Here is a 21,030-nt window from a genome sequence, read left to right on the forward strand (position 1 = left end):
CGTATGCAAGCAAGAAAGGAACATGAGCAAAAGCAGCAACACAGAGAAAGGAATGAGTGGTCAGAGGCGCTCCGTGCTCTCTACTGCCTTCCCTTTACCTGCTGGAGCTGAGGACTCAAGGCATCCACCCGAGACAGGAAAAATGAGGCCAGCTTGCCCTGGATGAGGGAGGCAAAACACAAAGAAGCTCATGAGACAGCTCCAAAAGCCAGAGATGTGTACCCTGTCCACTCGCAACAGCACATTCTAAGCCCAAGTCTCTCCTTTACCTACAGACACAGAAGCACAGCACTCTGGCACGAACGCCTGGTACGAGACATGTTTTCAGAGTGGAGAGACATCCTGAATGTCGGCTCTGTCCTAGCCTCCTGTTTAGAGGGGAAAGGACCTGGCCCCTGCCACACAGACAAGGCGGCTCCTTTCCACCAGTTTTTGTAAAATAACAGTTATCTCCCTCAAAAAAGGACACAGAATACTGAGAAACAACAATCCCAACTCTCTACCAGCTTAACCAGAGAAATGAGGGTCCAAGCAGGGAGCGGAGGCACAGGACAAGGTCCAACGAGAAGGGCCGGCTGGTGGAGTCATACTAAGGTACTGCAGCAGCTGCCAGAGTAGCAACCTGCAGTCAGCAAGCCCTTCCTCAGCCTGCTCCTGTGAGAGCATAGCAGCAGGAGTGTTTAACCTGAGGGCCACCGCTTATGTGAGGGTAGAATAAAAGGGGCCTGTGAACAAGGATGGAGGAAAGTTACATCACTGTTTTCACTAACCTATAACCTTTCTAGGAAATGCGTTCCTCTCTCAATCACAAAGGCAGGCAGCCAGCCAGCAGTATCGGCAGTACCCATGACTGTTATCACGTTTCACTGCACGTTATAGCTGAAACAGACCTTGAAATATCATTCACATAGGGAACCAGCAGTTGGCGTAGTGGCTATGTCACTGGACTCCTATGTAGTCGAAAACGGTTCGAGTCCTGGACCCGGTGGCTTAAACTCATGCCAGGCACGTATGCGTGTGTGCCCAAGATCCCGAGAGGAGAATGGAGGAGAAGGGATTGTGGTGTGGCCATCCCCCCCCCCGGGGGGGGTGATTTCTCGCTTTCTGTCTCTGTCTCTCTCTGTCTTTCTGGTGAGTGTATGCACTCTATAGCAAAAACCTCTCTTAAAAATTTTAAAAAGAAGTATCATTCACATTATCTTTAATTTGAAATTATGGTCGACCTGTAATGAATTTCATAGTTGAATGTAGCCTTGGCACTCATTTTGAATATAAGTGGAACTTTTTCACACCAGAAGCAGAGCTCAGTCACCCCTGACAGTTTCCAGTTCTAACCACCCCTACCTGGCCAGTGAGGCCGATCCGATATCGGCCGTATACGACTCCCTCCTAGTGACCACATTCCTAGGGGCGGCCAGATGCGGCGTGCTGAGCTGGCCCCGTTGAACCCACACCCGCAATGGGCTGTGTGGACATGCCACAGTGACCACCTGAGTCACTGTGTGTCCTAGAACTCATGCCTGTTTGCTTTAAGGCACCAAGAAGGACACCCCAGGGAAACCTGCATGGACAATGCCCTGGACCTCAATGAAGGTCTTGGCCCACAAGCCCGTCTGTCCCCCACGCACTCCTCAACCTATAAATGCGGTCTCTGGACACACTGTGTAACCTCCAGAACCAGTAAGTAATAAGCCTTTATTTTCATCTGTGTCACTCTAATTACTAAGAGGGGCCATTTCACCTTAAAGATCCTACTACTTACTATCTTAACCAAGAAAACACATACTACTTTGTTACAATTTTTAAAACTACTTTGACACTACATTTCAATGGATTCAGTTTCCCTGTAATTAGTTTATTGTGGCTGCTGTTGTTTTAGGTTTTTGCCATAGGGTTCATGCATTCACTGGAGAGAGACAGATAGAGGGAAACTGAGAAATCACCCCCAGGGGGAATGGCTACACTGCAATCCCTTCTCCTCCATTATCCTCCCAGGATTGTGGGCATGCACACACAAAATTATATTTATTTTTTTAAGTTTCTTTCTTTCATAAAAGTGAGAGACAGAGAGAGTGTGTACGTGCATGCACAAAAACACAAGAAGAGAATGGGGAAGGGACTGTGGGTGGCCATCCTCCCTGGGGGAGTAATTTCTCACTCTCTCTCTGTCTCTCCAGCAAGTGCACACGTCCTATGGCAAAAACCTTAAAATTAACCAAATAGAGAGCGAGAAAGCAAAAGACAACCACCCTCAACGGAGTCTCACACCATGATCCATCTCCAGCCACTCTTACCCAGCTGGGATCACAGGGGCTTGTGATTACCTGGCATGTACAGGTCGAATAAGGAACCACACCCAGGATCTTCCATATGGGTCCACTTTGCTTGAGCAAAGTGCTTGTCATTACTGTGCCACCAAATTGACCCTGTTCTTTTTATAATTAGATATTTGATTTTATTTATCATTATTATTATTATTTGCTACAGGGCACACATGTTCACCAGAGACAGAAAGTAAGCCACCAGGTCCCGGACTTAAACTACGGTTGGGCATGTGGAAGTCCAGTGCCTCAACCACCACACCATCTGCTGACCCATTTCTTTTTTCTCTTTTTTATTTCTGTTTCTCATAGGGTGCATGCACTCAGCAGAGAGAAACAATGGGAGGAACAGTGAGAAATCATCCTCCAAGGGGGATGGCTACGTGCAATCCCTTCTCCTCCATTCTCCTCTGGGATTTTGGGCACGCACACACATGCAACTGGCATGATTTACAGGTCATAAGGTCCAGAACTTGGACCATGGTCAGCCATGTGGGAGTTAGCACCTTAAACCCCACATTACCTGCTGCCCCCAGATCCTTTTTATTTATACTTATTTATTTATTTATTCAATTATATTTATTTTCTTCTTAAAAAAAAAATTGACCAGAGAAAGAGAAAGAGAGAGAGAGAAAGTGAGAAAGCAAGCCACCAGGTCTGGGACTCAAACCATGGTCAGCCATTTGGGAATGTCCAGTGTCCTAACCACCATGCCACCCGCTGGTCCACCTTTTTATTTTTTTTTCCCCCTTTTTATTTTCTTAAATGAATTAAAAACATTATTCTGAGAAGTCCATCACACAAAAGAAGATATAAGAAGAAAGGAGACAATTTCCACCTTCAGAGGGATACAAGGATTAGTCAGGGAGACAGGATAAGCATATGAAAAACCACGACCTAGAACCCACACTGGCATTTACAAAGAGGACAGAGAGTGGGCCAAGAGGGAACGATGCTAAGGCTAGGGAGAGTGGGACCAGGCTGGGCCTAGAGAAAGGGTAGAATCCAGATCCGGCCAGCAAGGAAGAAACAGGAAAGGTACAGAATCAGAAGATGCCAATGGAGAAGCACACTGAGACCTTAAATCCCAGCCTACGGAGTATTAACTTTATCCAAGGGGCGGGGGTATCACATGCACAAAGGTGAACTTCTGGGAAACAATTTGCCATTGTGCCAGGCACATTACAGGAGCTTAGGGAAGGACACAGGAGCAGAAGCCTCTGTCCATGTGTGGTTCAGAAACCAACCCTTCAAGGACTCCCTCCTCTGCTCCCTGGAGCGGGAACCACTTTCAGCTCCCATATCACACTTCAGGATTCTACTGACCCTGAGACAAGTGCTGCTAGAGCTGACAGTGGGTAGGAGAGGCTCTATTACAGAACCATTTTTCTTAGGACTCAGGGAGTACTTGCATATCTGATATGGCAGGGTTTCAGAACACTTCAAGCCAAAGAAGAGTAACTACCCAAGGTCTTCTGATTCACTAGCTTCTCTGAAGATGACAGTTCTTAGAGAGCTGCCCCAGCCACAACTGCAGTGGCACTCAGCCCTTCCAGCCAACCTGCTGCTCGTGTATTCCCTGAGACTCTGGTTCCAAAGGCTGGCCTGAGGGTGACAGAAATCTGCTTTTGTGACTGCAGCAAAGCAGAGCACAGTGGGGTGAAGTGGACCACAAGGTCTGCTGGCTGACCCACAAAGCAAGCCAAAGTAATGGCTCACTTAGAACACTTTGCTCAAAACATGCGTGTGTGCACGCATATATACACAGCACATCTTGAGTCTCTCTCAGGGCTGCGTCTTCCCACTATCCAAGGAAATACCACTCGATTTGGCAAGAAGAAGGAAGGAAGGTAAAGTCAGTTCAGGGAATTACTGGACTTAGAATGCTTGAGAGACACCATTTGGGAGAATTAACCCTACAACTGCCCTGGCAGCATTTGGGGAATGGGCCAGAGAAAAAACACTGCAGAACAGCAGTTATTGATTTCCTAAGTACTGGTCTGAAGATTTCCCAAGTACAAACTTCCCCTGGGGCCTAGCACAAAACAGATTATCTGTAAGGCTGGCTTTTGCACAAACAGGTTCTTATCAAGGTGCTGGCCTTTGCGCAAATAGGCTCTTATCGGAGGTGCAGCCTTTGCACAAAGTGGGTTATCGGGGTGTTGGCCTTTGCACAAAACAGTTATTATCTAAAGTGTTGGCAACAGACAAAGCCAAAATCCTTAAAAGGAAAGTTCTCCAGATGATACTTTATTATTAGAAAAATAAAGGCATGCCCTGAAACAAGGTATGAATGCCTTGTTGTTTGATTTGAAAAAGATACTCAAAACTCAGGCTGTAACTTCAAAAACTGCACTGTCTGACAAAAGGCTATAAAGTACAGATGAAGTCCCCTGACCACTCACACTGAAAATTACAGAGCAACAGCCATGCGAACACCTGGCCTTATAACCTCCATGATGACTTAAATACCTATTCTGCAGGCAATATTCTATTTACCCTCTACTTTCATGGGGGGCAGATGCGGACGAAGGTATATACAGGTAATACCTAATAGAATTAAATCAAAATAGACATTTGCAGTAAAACCTCACTAACTCTTGACCAGGGACAAACCGCTAGTCTGTATTTCTTGAGAAGTAAACCTACAAAACATTTTGCAAGATAGGCAGTTTTTATTAAGTTTAGTAAAACTTTTTTTAAAAAAGATTTTCCTACTTTTTATTTGTTTATTTTTTCACGAGTTTCTGCCAGAGAAAGACAGAGACAGAGAGAGAGAGAGAGAGAGAGAGCGCGTGCAAGCAAGCTACCAGGTCCAGGACTCAAACTGCAGTCAGCTATGTGGGAATTCCAATGCCTTAACCACCATGCCACCTGCTGGCCTCAGTTTAGTAAAACTTAAAAACAAAACAAAACTTAACCAACATTTAGTAAAACTCATGTATTATTCTAAATACCTTTCTTTTTTTTTTTTTTTTTGTTTTAGAGGGCGGGGGCTTGCTTTTTGCTATAGAGTGCGTGTGCTTGCCAGAAAGAGAAAAATCACTCCCGGGGAGATGGCCACACTGCAATCCCTTCTCCTCTATTCTCCTCTTGGGATCTTGGGCATGCATGCACATGCGCCCGGCATGAGTTTAAGCCACCGGGTCTGGGACTCGAACTGCAGTCAACGACATGGGAGTCCAGCAACATAACCATTACGCTAACTGCTGGTCCCATTGTTTTTTTCCTCTAAATATCTTCTTGACAAAGTCCTATTCTACCAACCTCAAGATTCTATCAGCTCTGATTAGTGGCATTCATATGAAAATAAAGAACCAACAAGGACATGAAGCCATGCTCACTGAGAAGTGCCACCTGCTGAGAACTTTTCAGATACTACCAGTAACCAGTTACTAGGTACCACGAAAGGTACCTAGCACCTGATCACAGCACAAGTGGCCAAGGAGCTCCATATCTTTCAAGCCAGTGATCTACAGAGCCACGAAACATTTATCAGAGTCATGATTAGTGCTAGAATCTGTGTGCTGAAGCTTTCCAACTACCAAATATAACCTTGGGCTGGGTCACCTGAGTCTCTCTGAGCTGGTTTTCTCCTCTGTAAAATGTGAAAATATGAATGCCGCAGACAGATCACAACGATAAAATGAGACAACTTGGCATCAGCAGTGTGCCTGGCACAAAGTGGGCACCCCAGTTCCCTTTCCTTTCACAAGCGTATTCTCTTTGTTTGGTCACAGAACCATGTCTTCTTAATTTCAAGACAACAGCAATGGCAAATCTCCTTAACTGATAATATTGATGGCCAACATAGTTAACCATGTCAGTTATACAAAAAAATTAATTTGCTATAAATTCCAGGGCTCTATAGATCTGTGCTTCCATCAAATAAGGGGGTGCCCAATGGTTTGCCAGGCTGATATGAGCAAACAAAACAAGGGAGAATATGTCATGTACAGGAGAACAACTACTTGTTTGTAGATAAAGCCAGCAGCCAATCACACTGCAGACACAAATATGCCAATTGCAAATGGCCCTTTAACCTACTGCTTTTGTAGAACTTGTAAGCCATTTATATGTTATTGTATCTCCTAGAAAAATAAAACTATTCTTTAAAAAAAAAAAAAAAAAGATTATTGTATCTTTTTAACTTGTATTTATTTTAATGTGACCAGAGAAGGACAGAGTTGAAAGAGCCATCCACCAGGTCTGGGACTTAAACCACAGTTGGCCAAGTGGGAGTCCAGTGCCCTTCACCATGCCACCTGCTGGCCCCAAAACTGCTATTCTTTACTGACCTGCTCCCTCACCCAACCCTCATGAACCCTGCCTGTCTAACCTAGGAAGACTGCTGCACAGTCAACTTGTGTGGATCAGGACAACCTGGGCAAGAGCAAGGAAGCAACAGAGGGAGTTTAGTCAAGAATGTAAGGAGAAAGAAGTTTGGGGGCAGCTGCTGTAGGGAAGTGATAACGTCAGGAAGGATTCCTTGAGCAAATCAGGAGCAAAGTAAGCAAAGATGGTAGAAAGATGGGCAGGCATTTTAAAGATACAGAAAAGGCAGGGCAGAAAGAAGGAATCTACAATTAAGAGTCTGGGCTTTAGCATCAGATATCAAGTTCTTATCCTTGCCAATCTTAGGAAAATTACTTAATTCTAATTTCTTTATCTGTGAAGACTAAATGAGATAAGTGCTACAAGGTGGTGTAATTAGAGTTGTAGTGACTTTAAATATAGATAGATCTTAGAAATCGGAAGACAGATGCTTAGAATCTCAGAGTGAATCTGAGGTCAGACAGCTATCAAGGCTTATGTTGGTGGAGAGCGAAATTTCCATGAATACTTACTTTGAGAGAACCACAAGCCCGAGGAAAATAGGTCATGCAAGCCTTCATTCCCTCCAATGCTGACTGTTCACACTGTGGGAAAAACAGAAAGTAAGGAAGGAGGAAAAAGCCAAGTGCCCAAGACCCCTACAGACCCCCATCTCACCCCACCACCCAGGACAGTCCCGTCTCCATACAGTCACTTCTCCTTGACCCCCTCCTCTTTCCACTTCTTCAATCTTGTTCCCCAATCACTTCCCATCACATTTTTAAATCCACACGTTGTGAGGGAAGACAAGCACTCAAAGGGGCTGTGGGGCAGGGTGACTGGGGAGGTGTCTCACCTCTGGTCTGAGGCCCAACAGGGAAGTGAGAAGCCCAGGGAGATGGTTTATGGAGATGTCCCGGAACAGCACCGGAAGCTGGGCTGCATAACGGAGCAGGTCCTTCAGGACGGCCACAGCCAACTCCATTATGGGGGGTGGATCCTGGGACTAAAGAACAACACCCCATGCTTCCAACCTCACCTTTACTGCCACCAAGAGGAGGAGGAACAGAAGGGAGTCTGAGAAACTCCAGAGTTACTGTCAATATTACCAACAAATCTACTAACTGTAGGAAAAAAAGGCAAGAGAAACGTTAAGTATACAAAAGAAACGTATTTGTCTACGGAAAGGGCATACTTTCCCATTGAGTATTCAGGGCCCTAGGAATTTGGGGGAAAGGTAATAAAGCCACAACTTACGCCTATCTGGAAGATCTTGAGAGTTTCATTCTCCCATTTACTATTTCCCTAATGAGGGCCAGCCCTAGAGCCTAACGGTTAAGGAAAACAGATCCCACATGGCCGACCACAGTTCGAATCCAGACTCTAGTGGCTTGAAAAATATTACAGAACAGAGAAAAGGAGAAGGGATTGTGGTAGGACTACATCCCATTGGGGATGCTTTTTCCCTCTCTGTGTCTCACTCTAAAGAATATGCATGCCCTCTGGCAATTAATAAATTAAAAAACAAATAAAAATAAATATGTTTCACAGAGCCAGTCCATGGCTTGGTGGTTGATGAAGCTGGAACCCACATGGCCAACTGCATGGTTTGAGTTCTGGACCTGGCAGCTTGAAAAACACATCGGGCACATGAACATGTATGCCCAAAATCTTAAATGGAGGGAGAAATGGAGGGGAAGGGGTTGTGGAGTGACTGTTCCCTTTAAGAGTGCTTTCTCTCTCTCCTCTCTCTGTCTCTCTTACAAGCGCATGTGCCCTGAAGCAAATTTTAAAAATATATTATAAAATACACATATATGTTATATGTTTCCCTCCTGGCAATGGAAAAAAAGCACTTTTGAAAAATAAGTTTTGGTTGGGAACCAGCAGTTAGCGTAATGGCTATGTCGCTGGACTCCCACGTAGTCAACCGCGGTTCGAGTCCCAGACCTGGTGGCTTAAAACTCACGCCGGGCGCGTGTGCGTGCGTGCCCAAGATCCCGAGAAGAGAATGGAGGAGAAGGGATTGCGGCGTGACCATCCCCTCTGGGGGGTGATTTCTCACTTTCTGTCTCTATGTCTCTCTCTCTGTCTGGCGAGCGCACGCGCCCTACAGTGAAAACCTCTCCAAAAAAAAAAAAGAAAGAAAAAGAAGTTTTGACTACAACAAAACTGTCCTACCTCTCCAACCTTGCTTCTGGCAGGTTCAAACCTATCCTGGAACTCATAGAGCTTTTATTAAAAAAAAGTGACTTAGAAAGACTTCCCTGGAAAAATAACACCTATCTAAAGAAAAAGCATTCGGTATATATCTCTTGCTAAACCAGAGGAGGCCATGTGTCAACAAAACAAATGAAAATAATTATGACGAAAGTAAGAACAGATGTGCCTACCAACTACACACAGGCCTTCAGCACTGGCCAGTAATCCTACTGCCTTTCTCTCTAACTCGTTCCACTACTCACACCTTCTCCTTCAACTTCCAAATCCCAACCTTCCCCACCACTGTCACCCTCTGATGACCATACCTACAACTTCAAAAGAAAACAGAAGCCCAAAGATGGAGCAACCTTTGCTTCCCATTCCCAAACTAAAAACCTAATCTTCATACTCATCCTCCTCCTCCTCCAATCCAAGGCCAATCTTGGCCAGCTGTGCTTTTGATACTCTCCCTCCCCCTTCTTTGAGCCTTACACGTGAACTCGCATTTTCTCCTGTGTCTCTAACTAGTCCCTCTCAAATACATTCTTCCCATGTACATTTACACATGCTCAAGTCTCTCTCACCTTGGGAATTCTTTCCTTGAGCCCATACTCCATTTGCCAAATCCCAGTAATTGCCTAACTTCCTTATCATTGGAGCCAAATTATCTGGAAAGTATGGCCTATTTTACCTAGTTCCATTCCCCTTCCCACTCACTTCTCATCCTATGTCAGTCTAGCTTCAATGTCCACTGCCCCACCAAAAACTTTCACTACAGTCTTACAGCCCTCGAGGAGTAATTTGATAAGCAATTCTCAGTCATGTTTTGTTCCACCTCGTGAGGGTGTGAATAGAAATGACTCCGCCCTCTTCCCTTGGAGTCCCTCAAACCCACAATCCTGGTTATCTCCTTCCTACCACTGTCGGGTCTCCTTTGTAGGCTCTCCCCCCTCTACCTGAGTGTTAAATGCGGCATGCCTTAAAATTCAGTCCACAAGAACTCATTTAACTGCCATCTTTAACTTTCAACTTCAAACATTGCAGTCTTCATTATTCCCCTTTGTAAAACATGTCAGCTGAAAAGCCCCCACTCACTGAACCTGTGAAGCTACACTGAGACATCTGGCCACTTCTGCATGTGCCAGATGAGGGGGATGATTAGTTAAGAGGGCTTCTACTAAATACCCAAGGCCACACATGGTATTTTCTCTGCCTCCCCTCTGACCTTGGTTCTGTCTTCCAGCATTCTGAAATATAGGAGGCATCCTAGACACAGCCTCTCTCTGATGCTATTCAATCACCAGGACCTGTCCACCCTGCCTCAGAACCTCCCACAAACCTGTCTGCTACTCATCAGTTCTACTGATACCGCCCTAGTTCAAGCTACCACGGACATCCTCCTAGATTACTTTAGGAGCCTTCTACATAGTTTCAACTTTCATTCTGCTCCTTTCTAATCCTTTCTCCACATAGCAGCCAAAATGGTATTTTCAAATGAAAATTTCGATCGTGTTACTACCATTATCACGTCCTCATCCCTACTTGAAACATTTAGGACCAACACCACAGTGCAGTGATTAAGCACTGATTAAGCAGAGGAAGCCAGGGGCCAGCAGGTGGTGTGGTGGTTAAGGGCACTGAACTCCCACATGGCCAACTGCGGTTCGAGTCCCGGGCCTGGCAGCTTGCTTTATCACTTTCCTTCTGGGACCAGCAGTTAGCGTAATGGCTATGTCGCTGGACTCCCATGTAGTCGACCGCGGTTCAAGTACTGGACCCGGTGGCTTAAACTCACGTCGGGCGCGTGTGCGTGCGTGCCCAAGATCCCAAGAGAAGAATGGAGGAGAAGGGAGTGATTTCTCGCTTCCCCTTGTGTGTTGGCAGAGAACAAAACCCTATAAGAAAAAAAAAAAAAAAAAAAAACCTCTCCCCCCCCCAAAAAAAAAGGCAGAGGAAGCCAGATCCCACATGGTCTGCAAGACTCAAGCTTTGGCCTCAACCAGGCAGGCAGGCAGGCAGACATTACCTAGGATCCCAGTGGGATAGAGCACTGGAGGGAAAAGGATTGCGGCATGACCACGAGGGAGGAATAATATCTTTTTTCCTCTAACATATGCATGCCTAAAATCCTTACTCAGGGAGGTGGAGGCAGGAACTCAAGGCTGACCTAGGCAACATAGCAAGACTGGTCATTAAAAACAAAAAAAAATGGGGGCCCAGGCTAGGTGTCAGAGTTTGCAACATACTGGACTGCACTGCTGGGAGTCACATGATCGACAGTGGGCTCAGATCTCTGGGTCATCCTGAAAACATGCCAGGATACACACGTGGGCAACCAAAATTCCAAAGAGCTAGAGGGATGGGAAAAGGAAATGGCAGTACGACAAGACCCTATCAAGGGTAAGGGGAAGAGTATGTGCACACATGCACGTATGCATTCTCTCTCTCTGGCACACCCTTATCAAAAACAAACAAAAGGGACCAATAGTTAGTGTAATGGCTATATCACTGGACTCCTACGCAGTCAACCGTGGTTTGCATCCTGGACCCAGTGGCTTAAACTCACGCCGGACACATGTGTGCGTGCCCAAGATCCCGAGGAGAATGGAGAGGGGATTGCGGCGTGGCCATCCCCCCCAGGGGGTGATTTCTGGCTTTCTGTCTCTATCTTCTTGGAAAGCACATGCACCCTCTAGCAAAAACCTCTCAAAAAAACAAAAACAAAAAACAAAAAAACACCCTTGATGAATTCCCACTGCTCCAAGAATAAAAACCAAAATCGTCAGCACTGGCCTACAAGGCCATACATGGCTTGCTTCCTGCCTATGTACCTACCAGTCACACCTCATAAACAGCCACACCAGCTTGCCTGCAGTTCTTCAAGTGGTGCCAACCTCCTCATAGGGCCTTTGCATACTTAGAACATGTCCTTCAGCCCAACTTACTCCTACTGATCAGTTCAGAAAAGCCCTTCCTAACCCTCCGCCTCAATCACCATGACATAAACCACCCCGGTCACAGCACTAAACTCAATTCATCCTTGCACACTCATCCATGTTATTCAAGCCAATGTCTCCCACTACAATGGGGATCGGCAAACTATGTGGTCTGTGCATGCCTGCTTCTGCATGGCCCATGAGGAAGAATGGTTTTTATATTTTCCGAGGGTTGGAAAACAAACAATATGCAATAGAAACCAAATGTGGATCTCAGGCCTAAAACACTTACCATCTGTAAACATTTACTTCACAGAACAACTTCCCAGCCCTTGCCCTGGACTCGGAGCACGAGGAAAGCAGGTTCACATACATCTTACCACGTCTCCCTAGGCCTTAGCGCACAGCCTGCCATGTGTGCTCAGAAAACGCTTGCTGAGTAACATAAAAGGACACAGAAGTGTGTGGGTGGGTTAGAGGGATAATTCAAATGTGAAAGTGGGGGGAAAAAAAAGTAGACAGAAAAAATACCTGGAAAAAGAAACTTTAGAGAGATCACTCATTAGAAAAACTAATGAAGAAGTGAAACTGTCAGAGGTCACAGGGTGAGAAGGGTGGTTAAGTTAAAATAAGCCAGTAGATAAAAATATCAACAAGCTAAAAAGGATGTTTCTATTTGAAGCTTATCCTCTCCACTATCAGGAAACTGCTTCTAATCATTCCATCCTCAGAACTAAACGTCCAAGCTACAGAGAACATAGCACAACCAGGATGGGGACTAAGAGGGGGTGGGGGAGGCAGGGCTGCAGCCGAATCCTTACCTGCAACACCTGCTGGATGCTCCGAAGCCAAGAGACGCAGTGCTGCTGGAACATTTCTGTGGGGCTCTCCCCTACCAGCAGGGACAGCAGGCACAGGCCCTCAAACCTCACAAGAAAGAAGAGAGTGATGACAAGATCGTGGAAGCTGGGCTTCAGCGAAAGCTACTGACTTTTCTTTTTTTTTTTTTTTAAGAGACTTTTGCTATAAGGTGCATGTGTTCGCCAGAGAGACAGAAAGACAGAAGGGGAGAAATCACCCCCTAGGGGGAATGGCCATGCCATAATCCCTTCTGCTCTAGCCTCCTCTCGGGATTCTGGACACACACACCCGCGCTCAGCTTGAGTTTTAAGCTGCTGGGTCTGAGATTTGAACCGCAGTCAACTCTGTGTGAGTCTAGTGATGTAACCATTCACCATGTGCTGGTTTCCGACTGTTCTTTCAAACCATCGGGGCCAAACCAAGACTTCACCCCCAGAACCACTGTGGTTTCTAACCCTTTAAGTATTGGATCATTGGAAAAGTCATGAAGCATTCTGTACAGAAAAACATAGAAAAAAAGATGTCAAGACTTTCCCAACAACCCAATACTTAGAGGACCTGGGGTAAGGTGCGGACAGCAAGCAAAGAAGAGAGCAGAGGTAACTGCAGGTGGGAAATGGGTAACTTGGGACCTGGAAAAGGTGGGGTTCAACTCAAATGAGCATAAGAAAAGACAAAAACCTCTCCACCCTTAGGAATGGAGACTCTCCTGAATCCACGGGAGGTGACAATGGAGAGACAGATGTACACAGCCCAGTTCTAAAGAGAATATCCTCTTGGAGGGAAAAACAGGATTAAAGACTTACCGAGTTTTGATGGACCCAAGACGTGCATTACTGAGACTCACCAATGCCCCAACGGCTGAAAGGTTCTAGAAGAAAAAAATGGAACAGGATGTTAATAGACACTCAGGAATTTCCCCACGCCCTTCCCTGGTCCAGCGCCTATGAAGCCTTTCTGATACCGCATCTTTTCTGCAGCCAAAAGACCATCTCTCTGAAGCCTGCAGCCTCTGCCCTTCCTCCCTGCGGATAACACACAGCAGCCTGTCCCCTCAACCTTTCCTCAAGTCACATCTTGCCTGGCTCCTTCCACAATGCCGCACCTAGGGAACTGGTGCTAACAGAGAACAGCCCAGCTCATCCCTCTGCCAGACTTCACCCACAGGCCTGCTTGCCTCCAGGTCACTGGGCAGCACCCTGCTCACAGAAGACACACACAAACACTTGCTGAATGGACACTGAGCTCGTCTGCTATCCGTCTTCCTTCACCCCAAACAACCGTGCTCCTCCAACTCCTGTTCCTGGCTTCCTCAGAGTATAAAAAATGCCAACACAGACCAAGGCAAGCAGAACTACTTCATTAGCCCTCCCATAAGTTACCTCCTGCATCCCCTAAATGCCCAGACTCCTCTCACGACAGCTATACCTCCCTAATGGTGGGCGCTGCTCATTCTTTCGAAATACCTAATATGGGGACCAGCAGATGGCTGGTTACATTGCTGGACTTCCATGTAGTCGACCACAGTTCCAAGTCCCAGACCTGGTGGCTTAAAATTCACAACAGGCACATGTATGTGTGTGCCCAAACTCCCGAGGAGAAGGGACTACAGCATGACCATCCCCCCCAGGAGGTGATTTCTCACTTTCTGTCTCTGTCTGTCTCTGGCAAGCGCACGTGCCCTATAGCAAAAATCTCTCTCAGAAAATAGATAGGTAGACAGACAGTAGAAATACCTAATATGTACTGGGTCAGGTTAAGGAATATAGAGCTGAATAACATAAAGGTCTCTTCTCTTACAGAGGAAAAGTGTTCATTCGATTCATTCAATAAATTAATGTATTTAATACTGGGCTAGCCAGCGGCGTGATGGTTAAAATGCTGAATCCCACAGGGCTGAGAACACTATTCAAGTCCCGGACCTGGTGTCATGCCCTGTGCAAGTGTCCCAAATCCAGAAAGAATGGAAGATCAACCCGCCTGGGGGGGTGCTCCAACAAGCCTGTGTGCCCTGTAGAAAATCAAAGTATGTATTACGTATTTAACATCTACTTCATGGGACCAGCACGTGGTGTAGTGGTTATGTCACTGGACTCCCACATGCAGACTGCAGTTTGAGTCCCCGACCCAGTCACTTGAAAATCATACCAGGTCCATGTGCACACGCCCAAGATCCCAGGAAGAGAATGGAGGGGAAGGGACTGTGGCATGACCATCTCCCTGGGAGTAATTTCTCACTTTCCCTGTGTCTGTGTTTCTCTCTCTAGCAAGTATATGCACCCTAAGCCAAAAATCTCTCTTAAAAAAAAAAAAAACCTAATTAAACAAGGACCAGCAGATGGTGTAATGGTTACACTGCTGGACTCCCACGTAGTTGATCGCAGTTCAAGTCTCAAACACAGAAGCTTAAAACTCACATGTGCATGCCTGCCTAAAATCCCAAGAGAAGGGACTGTGATGTGGCCATCCTCCCAGGGGGTGATTTCTCGCTTTCTCTGTCTCTGTCTCTCTGGCAAGTCAATACACCCAACGGCAAAAATCTCTTCCCCTCCCCCCAAAATTCTACTTCATATGAAACAATTGTTTGAGTTGCTAAACAGATTGTTTTCTAGTTTTAAAGGAGACTGAACAATTAAAGCAAAAACACAGTATGTCAGAGACTACTAAGTACTACAGGGAAAAATAAAGCAGAGTAAGAAAGGAAAGGTGTACCTGACGTAGGAATTGAAATCATATTTCAAGTAGTAGAGTGGGTACAAAAGTCCTCTATAAAAAGGTCACTCAGAGCTGGTCTCATAGCCTAATAGTTAAAGGAACCAGGTCCTACAATGGCTGACCACGGTTCAAATCCCAGCCCTGGCAGCTTTAAAAATGCTGTCAGCATGTATGTGTGCATGCCCCAAATCCCTAGAAGGCACAGAAATGGAGAAGGGGTTGCTGTGTAACCATGCCCCATTAGGAGGTGCTTTCTCCCCCTACTCTCACCCTGCCTATCTACCTAATATGTACTGGGTCAGGTTAAGGAATATAGAGCTGAATAACAAAGGTCTCTCCTCTTACAGAGGAAAAGTGTTCATTCAATTCATTCAATAAATTAATGTAGGACATGTGTCCTCTGGTGCTTAAAAAACAAAAAGTCATTTAGACAGGGACCAAAAGGAAAATGATAACCTTATACACTGCTGGTAAAAATGTACACCAGAGGAGCTGGCAGGTGGCATGGTGGTTGAGGTGCAGGACTCCCACATAGCTGACCTGGCCCCGACCTGGCGGTTTGCTCTCTCATCAAATTAAAAAAAATAAATAGTAATAGGGGCTAGCAAGTGGTATGGTGGATAAAGGTGCTAGATTCCCACATGACCAACTGCGGTTCAAGTCCCAGACCCAGTGGCCTGCCAGGTCTCTCTCTTTCTGGTCAAAATAAAAAATAATAATAACAAATGGAATTAAATAAATATTTAAAATAATAATAATTTTTTAAATGTACAACAGGGACCAGCAGATGGCATAATGGTTACGTTACTGGATTCCCATGTAGTAGACTGCAGTTCGAGTCTCGGATCCAATGGCTTAAAACTCACGCTGGGCACATGAGCACACGTGCCCTAGATCCCAAGAGGAGGATGGAGGAGAAAGGACTGCAGCGTGGCCATCCCCCTGAGGAACGATTTCTCGCCTCTTCTCTCTTTCTCTACTCCTCCCATAAGCGTGTGTACCAAATAGCAAAAATCTCTATTTAAAAAAAAAAAAAAAAAAAGTACAATAGTAGAGCCAGGCAGTTTTTTAAAAGGTTATACTTATGGCCCAGCCATTCCATCCCTAGGTATACACCCGGGAGAAATGAACACACACATTCTCGCAAACACTTGTACATGAATGTTTACAGCAGCATTCTTCTGTTGTTGTTATATTTGTGTGTGTTTGTTTTTGCCATAGGGAGCATGTGCTTGTGGGAGAGAGACAGAGGGAAAGGCAAAGTGAGAAATCACCTTCCAGGAGGGATGGCCATGCCACAATCCCTTCTCTTCCATTTTCCTCTCAGGACTTTGGGCACACACACTCAGCATGATTTTCACACTACAGAGTCTGGGACTCAAATAGTAGTCAGTCATGTGAGAATCCAGCTACTTAAAACCCACACCACCAACTGGGCAACAGCACTCTTATCAAAAAGTAGAAACTATCCAAATGTCCATCAACAGGTGAATGGATAAACAAGTACAACGCACTCTATGCCTTAACAACACAGGTTGGAATTACACTCATAGGCATGTATTTCTCTTTCTTTATTTAAGCATAACACCAAATTTATCTTTTTTCCCCTATATGCACATGCACCCACCTGAGACAGAGAGAGAAAGTGAGCAAGCATCACCCGGGGAGATAGCCACACCACAATCCCTTCTCCCTCAGTCTCTTCTCAAGATTGGAGACACGGGACGAGCAGTTAAGATTGGAGACACAGGACCAGCAATTAGCGTAATGGCTATGTCGCTGGACTCACATGTAGTCGACTGGGGTTCGCATCCCAGACCCGGTGGCTTAAAATTCACACCGGGCGCATGTGCATGCGTGCCCAAGATCCCGAGAGAACGGAGGAGAAGGGATGGCGGCATGGCCAGCCCCCACACGCCCTGGGGGGTGATTTCTTGCTTTCTGTCTCTCTCTGTCTGGCGAGCACACGCGCTCTATAGCAAAAAAAAATAAATAAATAAAAAACTCTCAAAAAAAAAAAAAAAAAAGATTGGAGACACATGTATATACACCTGGGGATTTTCCAAGCCACTGGGTCCAGGACTCGAACTGCACAGTCAGCTATCTGGGATCCAGCTACCTTAACTGCCATACCACCTGCAGGCCCAAATTTATTACTCTTTAAGAACAAGAGATTTTCGAGGCTGGCAGGTAGTGTGGTGGTTAAAGTGCTGGATTCCCACATGGCCAACCATGGTTTGAGTCCTGGACCTGGCAGCTTACTTTCTCACATTCCTTCTCTCTGGTCAAATTAAAAATTGGTAATAATAATAATAATAAATGAAATTAGGGACCTTGTGGGGCACTGGACTCCCACGTGGCTGACTGCAGTTAGAGTCCCAGACCTGGTGGCTTGCTTTCTCACATTTCTCACACTCTCTCTGGTCACAGATAATAATAATAATAAATAAAATGAATTATTTAAAAATAATAAATGATATAATTCTTTTTTAAAAAGGGAGAAGTTTTCCCCAAAAGTGAAAAACAAGTAAGAAACAAGCCCAGTACCCACACATTCTCAAACTATAGCCTTGACTCCAGGAAGCTTGTCTTCTGACTGAGCTGTCTCCCTGGGAATTCAATGGCAGTACATGAGTTAAGGGGTTCCTCTGTGCTGAGTTGTCACTGCCCTCTCCTGAGTTTTAGGGATGGACCCTGCAGGCACCTGAGCTGCCCCAGAGATGCACAGCCTTGACTCCACTGCTGTGCCTGTGAGCCCACGTGGGTGGTTCCCTGAGCTCCTGGCAGCTCCCTTAGGCTTCTCCCCTTGCTACCATTTCTCCAGGTGATGTTCAACTATCATGTGGAGCTATTTCATTCTGGTTGTGGTCCTTGTCATCTTCTGTTGCCCTGGAAACACTGACAAATAGACTTGAGAAGGGGTCTGGGAATCAGATCTTCATCTATCTCTGGGAATGACTGGTCACTGGCAGGGGTGGGGTGGTGCCTCTGAATCTGCTCTGCCACCTTGGGGTCAAGGAACAACTCCAACAGCAGGACCTTGAACTGGATCTTTGGAGAGAAGAGAGAGTGACTGCTGTCTTGCACTATGGGTGGGACTGTGGCCACTGCAGTGGAAAACGTGGTGGGGGAAGGGTGAACACTTGGGGCTACGGTGGGCACACCTGCTCCACTCTGAGCTCTCTGGAATAGGTTACTAGTAGTCAAAAGTTACACCTGGACAACCTGTCCCAAGACCTAGTGGTTAAAGAAGCCAGATCCCACATGTCAAACTGCATGGTTCATATCCCAGCCTCAGTGGCTTGTAAACCATGCCTGAGGCATATGCATACATGCCCAAAAACCCCAATACGATGGGGAAATGGAGAAGACACTGAGGCGTGACCATATCCCACTGAGGGGTACTTCTTTCCTTTTTCTTTGTCTCTCTCTGGGAAGTCCATGTACTATCGGGCAATATAAAAATAATTTTTTTAATTAATTTTTAGGGCCAATAGTAGCATGGTGGTTAAGGTGCTGGATCCCACTAGCTGACTCCATGCTTAAGTCCGAAACCTAGAGACCTGAAATAAAACACACCAAGTACATGTGCATGTGTGCCCAAGATCCCAAGAAGAGAATGGAGAAGGGACAGGAGCATGGCCAACCCCCCTTTCGGGGTGATTTCTCATTTCCCCTCTTTCCTCCATCTCTTTGTGACTCTCTCCAGTGAATACACACATTCTAGAGCAAAACCCTAAAAGAAAAAATAAATTTTTTAAGTTATACCTGGATTGTCAACTGCAGGGAGGGGACATGCCCATATTATTCAAGGGTCAACTCTCCACATATCCATACAAGTGATCATTACTCAGCCATAAAAATAAATAAAGTTGGAGAGCGAGCTCGGAGCTGCTTCCCGCTGCTGTCACGGTTCGTCCGCTAGACTGCATCGTCGCTGTGTCCCAGAACATGGGCATCGGCAAGAACGGGGACTTGCCCTGGCCTCTGCTCAGGAATGAATTTAAGTATTTCCAGAGAATGACCATAACTTCTTCAGTAGAAGGTAAACAAAATATCGTGATTATGGGTAGGAAGACCTGGTTTTCCATTCCTGAAAAGAATCGGCCTTTAAAAGACAGAATTAATTTTGTTTTCAGTAGAGAACTCAAGGAACCTCCACGAGGAGCTCACTTTCTTGCCAAGAGTCTGGATGATGCCCTAAAACTTATTGAGCAACCAGAATTAGTTAATCAAGTGGACATGGTTTGGATAGTGGGAGGTTGTTCTGTTTATAAGAAAGCCATGAACCAGCCAGGCCATCTTACACTGTTCGTGACAAGGATCATGCAGGATTTTGAAAGTGATACCTTTTTTCCAGAAATTGATTTGGAGAAATATAAACTTCTCCCAGAATACCCAGGTGTTCTTTCTGATATCCAGGAGGAGAAAGGCATTAAGGATAAGTCTGAAGTGTATGAAAAGAACGACTGATGGGAATGTGTTTTCAAGCTGTTTCCCCTCCTCTGAAAAAGTGTATATTTTTATATAAGAAAAAAAGGCTTTTGTTGACTTCAGATCTAGGGATAATAATTTCTAAGCAGTATGCTTTTATTCCCATTAATGTTAAATAGACTATATCAGATACCACTTGTGCCATAACTGTCACAGCTTCTTGCCATAGCTGTCTCAATGCTTCTCCCCCAAAGCTGAGTCCACGGCACCTGCTTAGGGTAGCCGGGGCTGAAAGACTCACTACAGGCAGACCAGCTTGAAATCTGAAAGTCCAGTCCTTTCTTGAATTTATTCTAAAAGGAAGTTACAAATATGTCCAGGGATAAATGTAACTTTTTCTAAAAATGGTCATTATTTGTGAAATTTGTGTGCGTGTGGGACTGGCAAGTGGTGTGGTGGTTAAGGGTGCTGGATTCCCACATGGCCGACCGTGGTTTGAGTCCAAGACCTGGCTACTTGCTTTCTCACTTTCCCTCTCTCGCTCTCTTGCTCGGTCCCTCTCTGGTCAAATTAAATAAGTAAATAAATAAATAAAGTTAATTAATTCTCAAAATAAATAAATAAATAAATGAAGTTCTGGTACATGAAGGAACCTTGAAAACTCTAACTGAAAGAAGCCTAACCCAAAGGGCCACACATTGTCTGGTTCAGTTACAGCAGTCCCCTCTACCACAGGGTAAGCGTTCCTAAACCTCTAATGGATGCCTGAAACCATAAATAGTGCTGAACTGTACAGACAGGCATCCCTCAGTATCTGTGGGGGACTGGTTCCTGGAGCTCCAGATACCAAAATCCACAGATCTTTCAGTTCCTTGTGTAAAATGGCAAGAGTGGGAGGTCAGCAGGTGGTGTGGTGGTTAAGGTGCTGGATTCTACATAGCCAACCACAGTTCGAGTCCCAGACTTGACAGCTTGAGAATCATAACTGGCATGTATGCATACATGCCCAAGATCCCAAGAGAAGAGACTGCGGCGTGACCATACTCCCTGGAGGGTGATTTCTCACGTTCCCTCTAGGTCTCTCTCTAGCAAGCATGCAGGTCCTATGACAAAAACCTTAAAAAAAAAAAAAAAAAATTTGGCAGAGTGGGTCGGCACAGTAATGTGCTGCTCAAGAGAAGCCAGACCCACACTGTGCCAGTGGTTCAAATCCCCAGCCCAATCAGCCTGAAAAAACACAAGGCATG

The 21,030-nt window shown here is 45.6% G+C and overlaps 2 protein-coding genes across 2 annotated transcripts in view; one reads left to right on the top strand and one right to left on the bottom strand.

Moving 5' to 3' along the window:
• The window catches only part of PELP1 (proline, glutamate and leucine rich protein 1), a 34,736-nt gene that overhangs the window by 6,267 nt on the left and 7,439 nt on the right, over nt 1–21,030 (bottom strand). The window contains 5 exon segments of the mRNA XM_006151852.3: nt 99–158; nt 7,169–7,240; nt 7,492–7,641; nt 12,595–12,700; nt 13,441–13,505. Coding sequence (XP_006151914.1) covers nt 99–158; nt 7,169–7,240; nt 7,492–7,641; nt 12,595–12,700; nt 13,441–13,505 — 453 coding nt within the window.
• On the top strand, nt 16,823–19,998 carry LOC102479030 (dihydrofolate reductase). The gene is made up of 2 exons (XM_006151888.2): nt 16,823–16,836; nt 19,222–19,998. The coding sequence occupies exons 1-2, from the start codon at nt 16,823–16,825 to the stop codon at nt 19,820–19,822; spliced, it is 615 nt and encodes a 204-aa protein (XP_006151950.1). The 3' UTR covers nt 19,823–19,998.

This window comes from Tupaia chinensis, unplaced genomic scaffold (genome assembly GCF_000334495.1).
Source record: "Tupaia chinensis unplaced genomic scaffold, TupChi_1.0 Scaffold000330_1, whole genome shotgun sequence".
Lineage (NCBI taxonomy): Eukaryota > Metazoa > Chordata > Mammalia > Scandentia > Tupaiidae > Tupaia > Tupaia belangeri.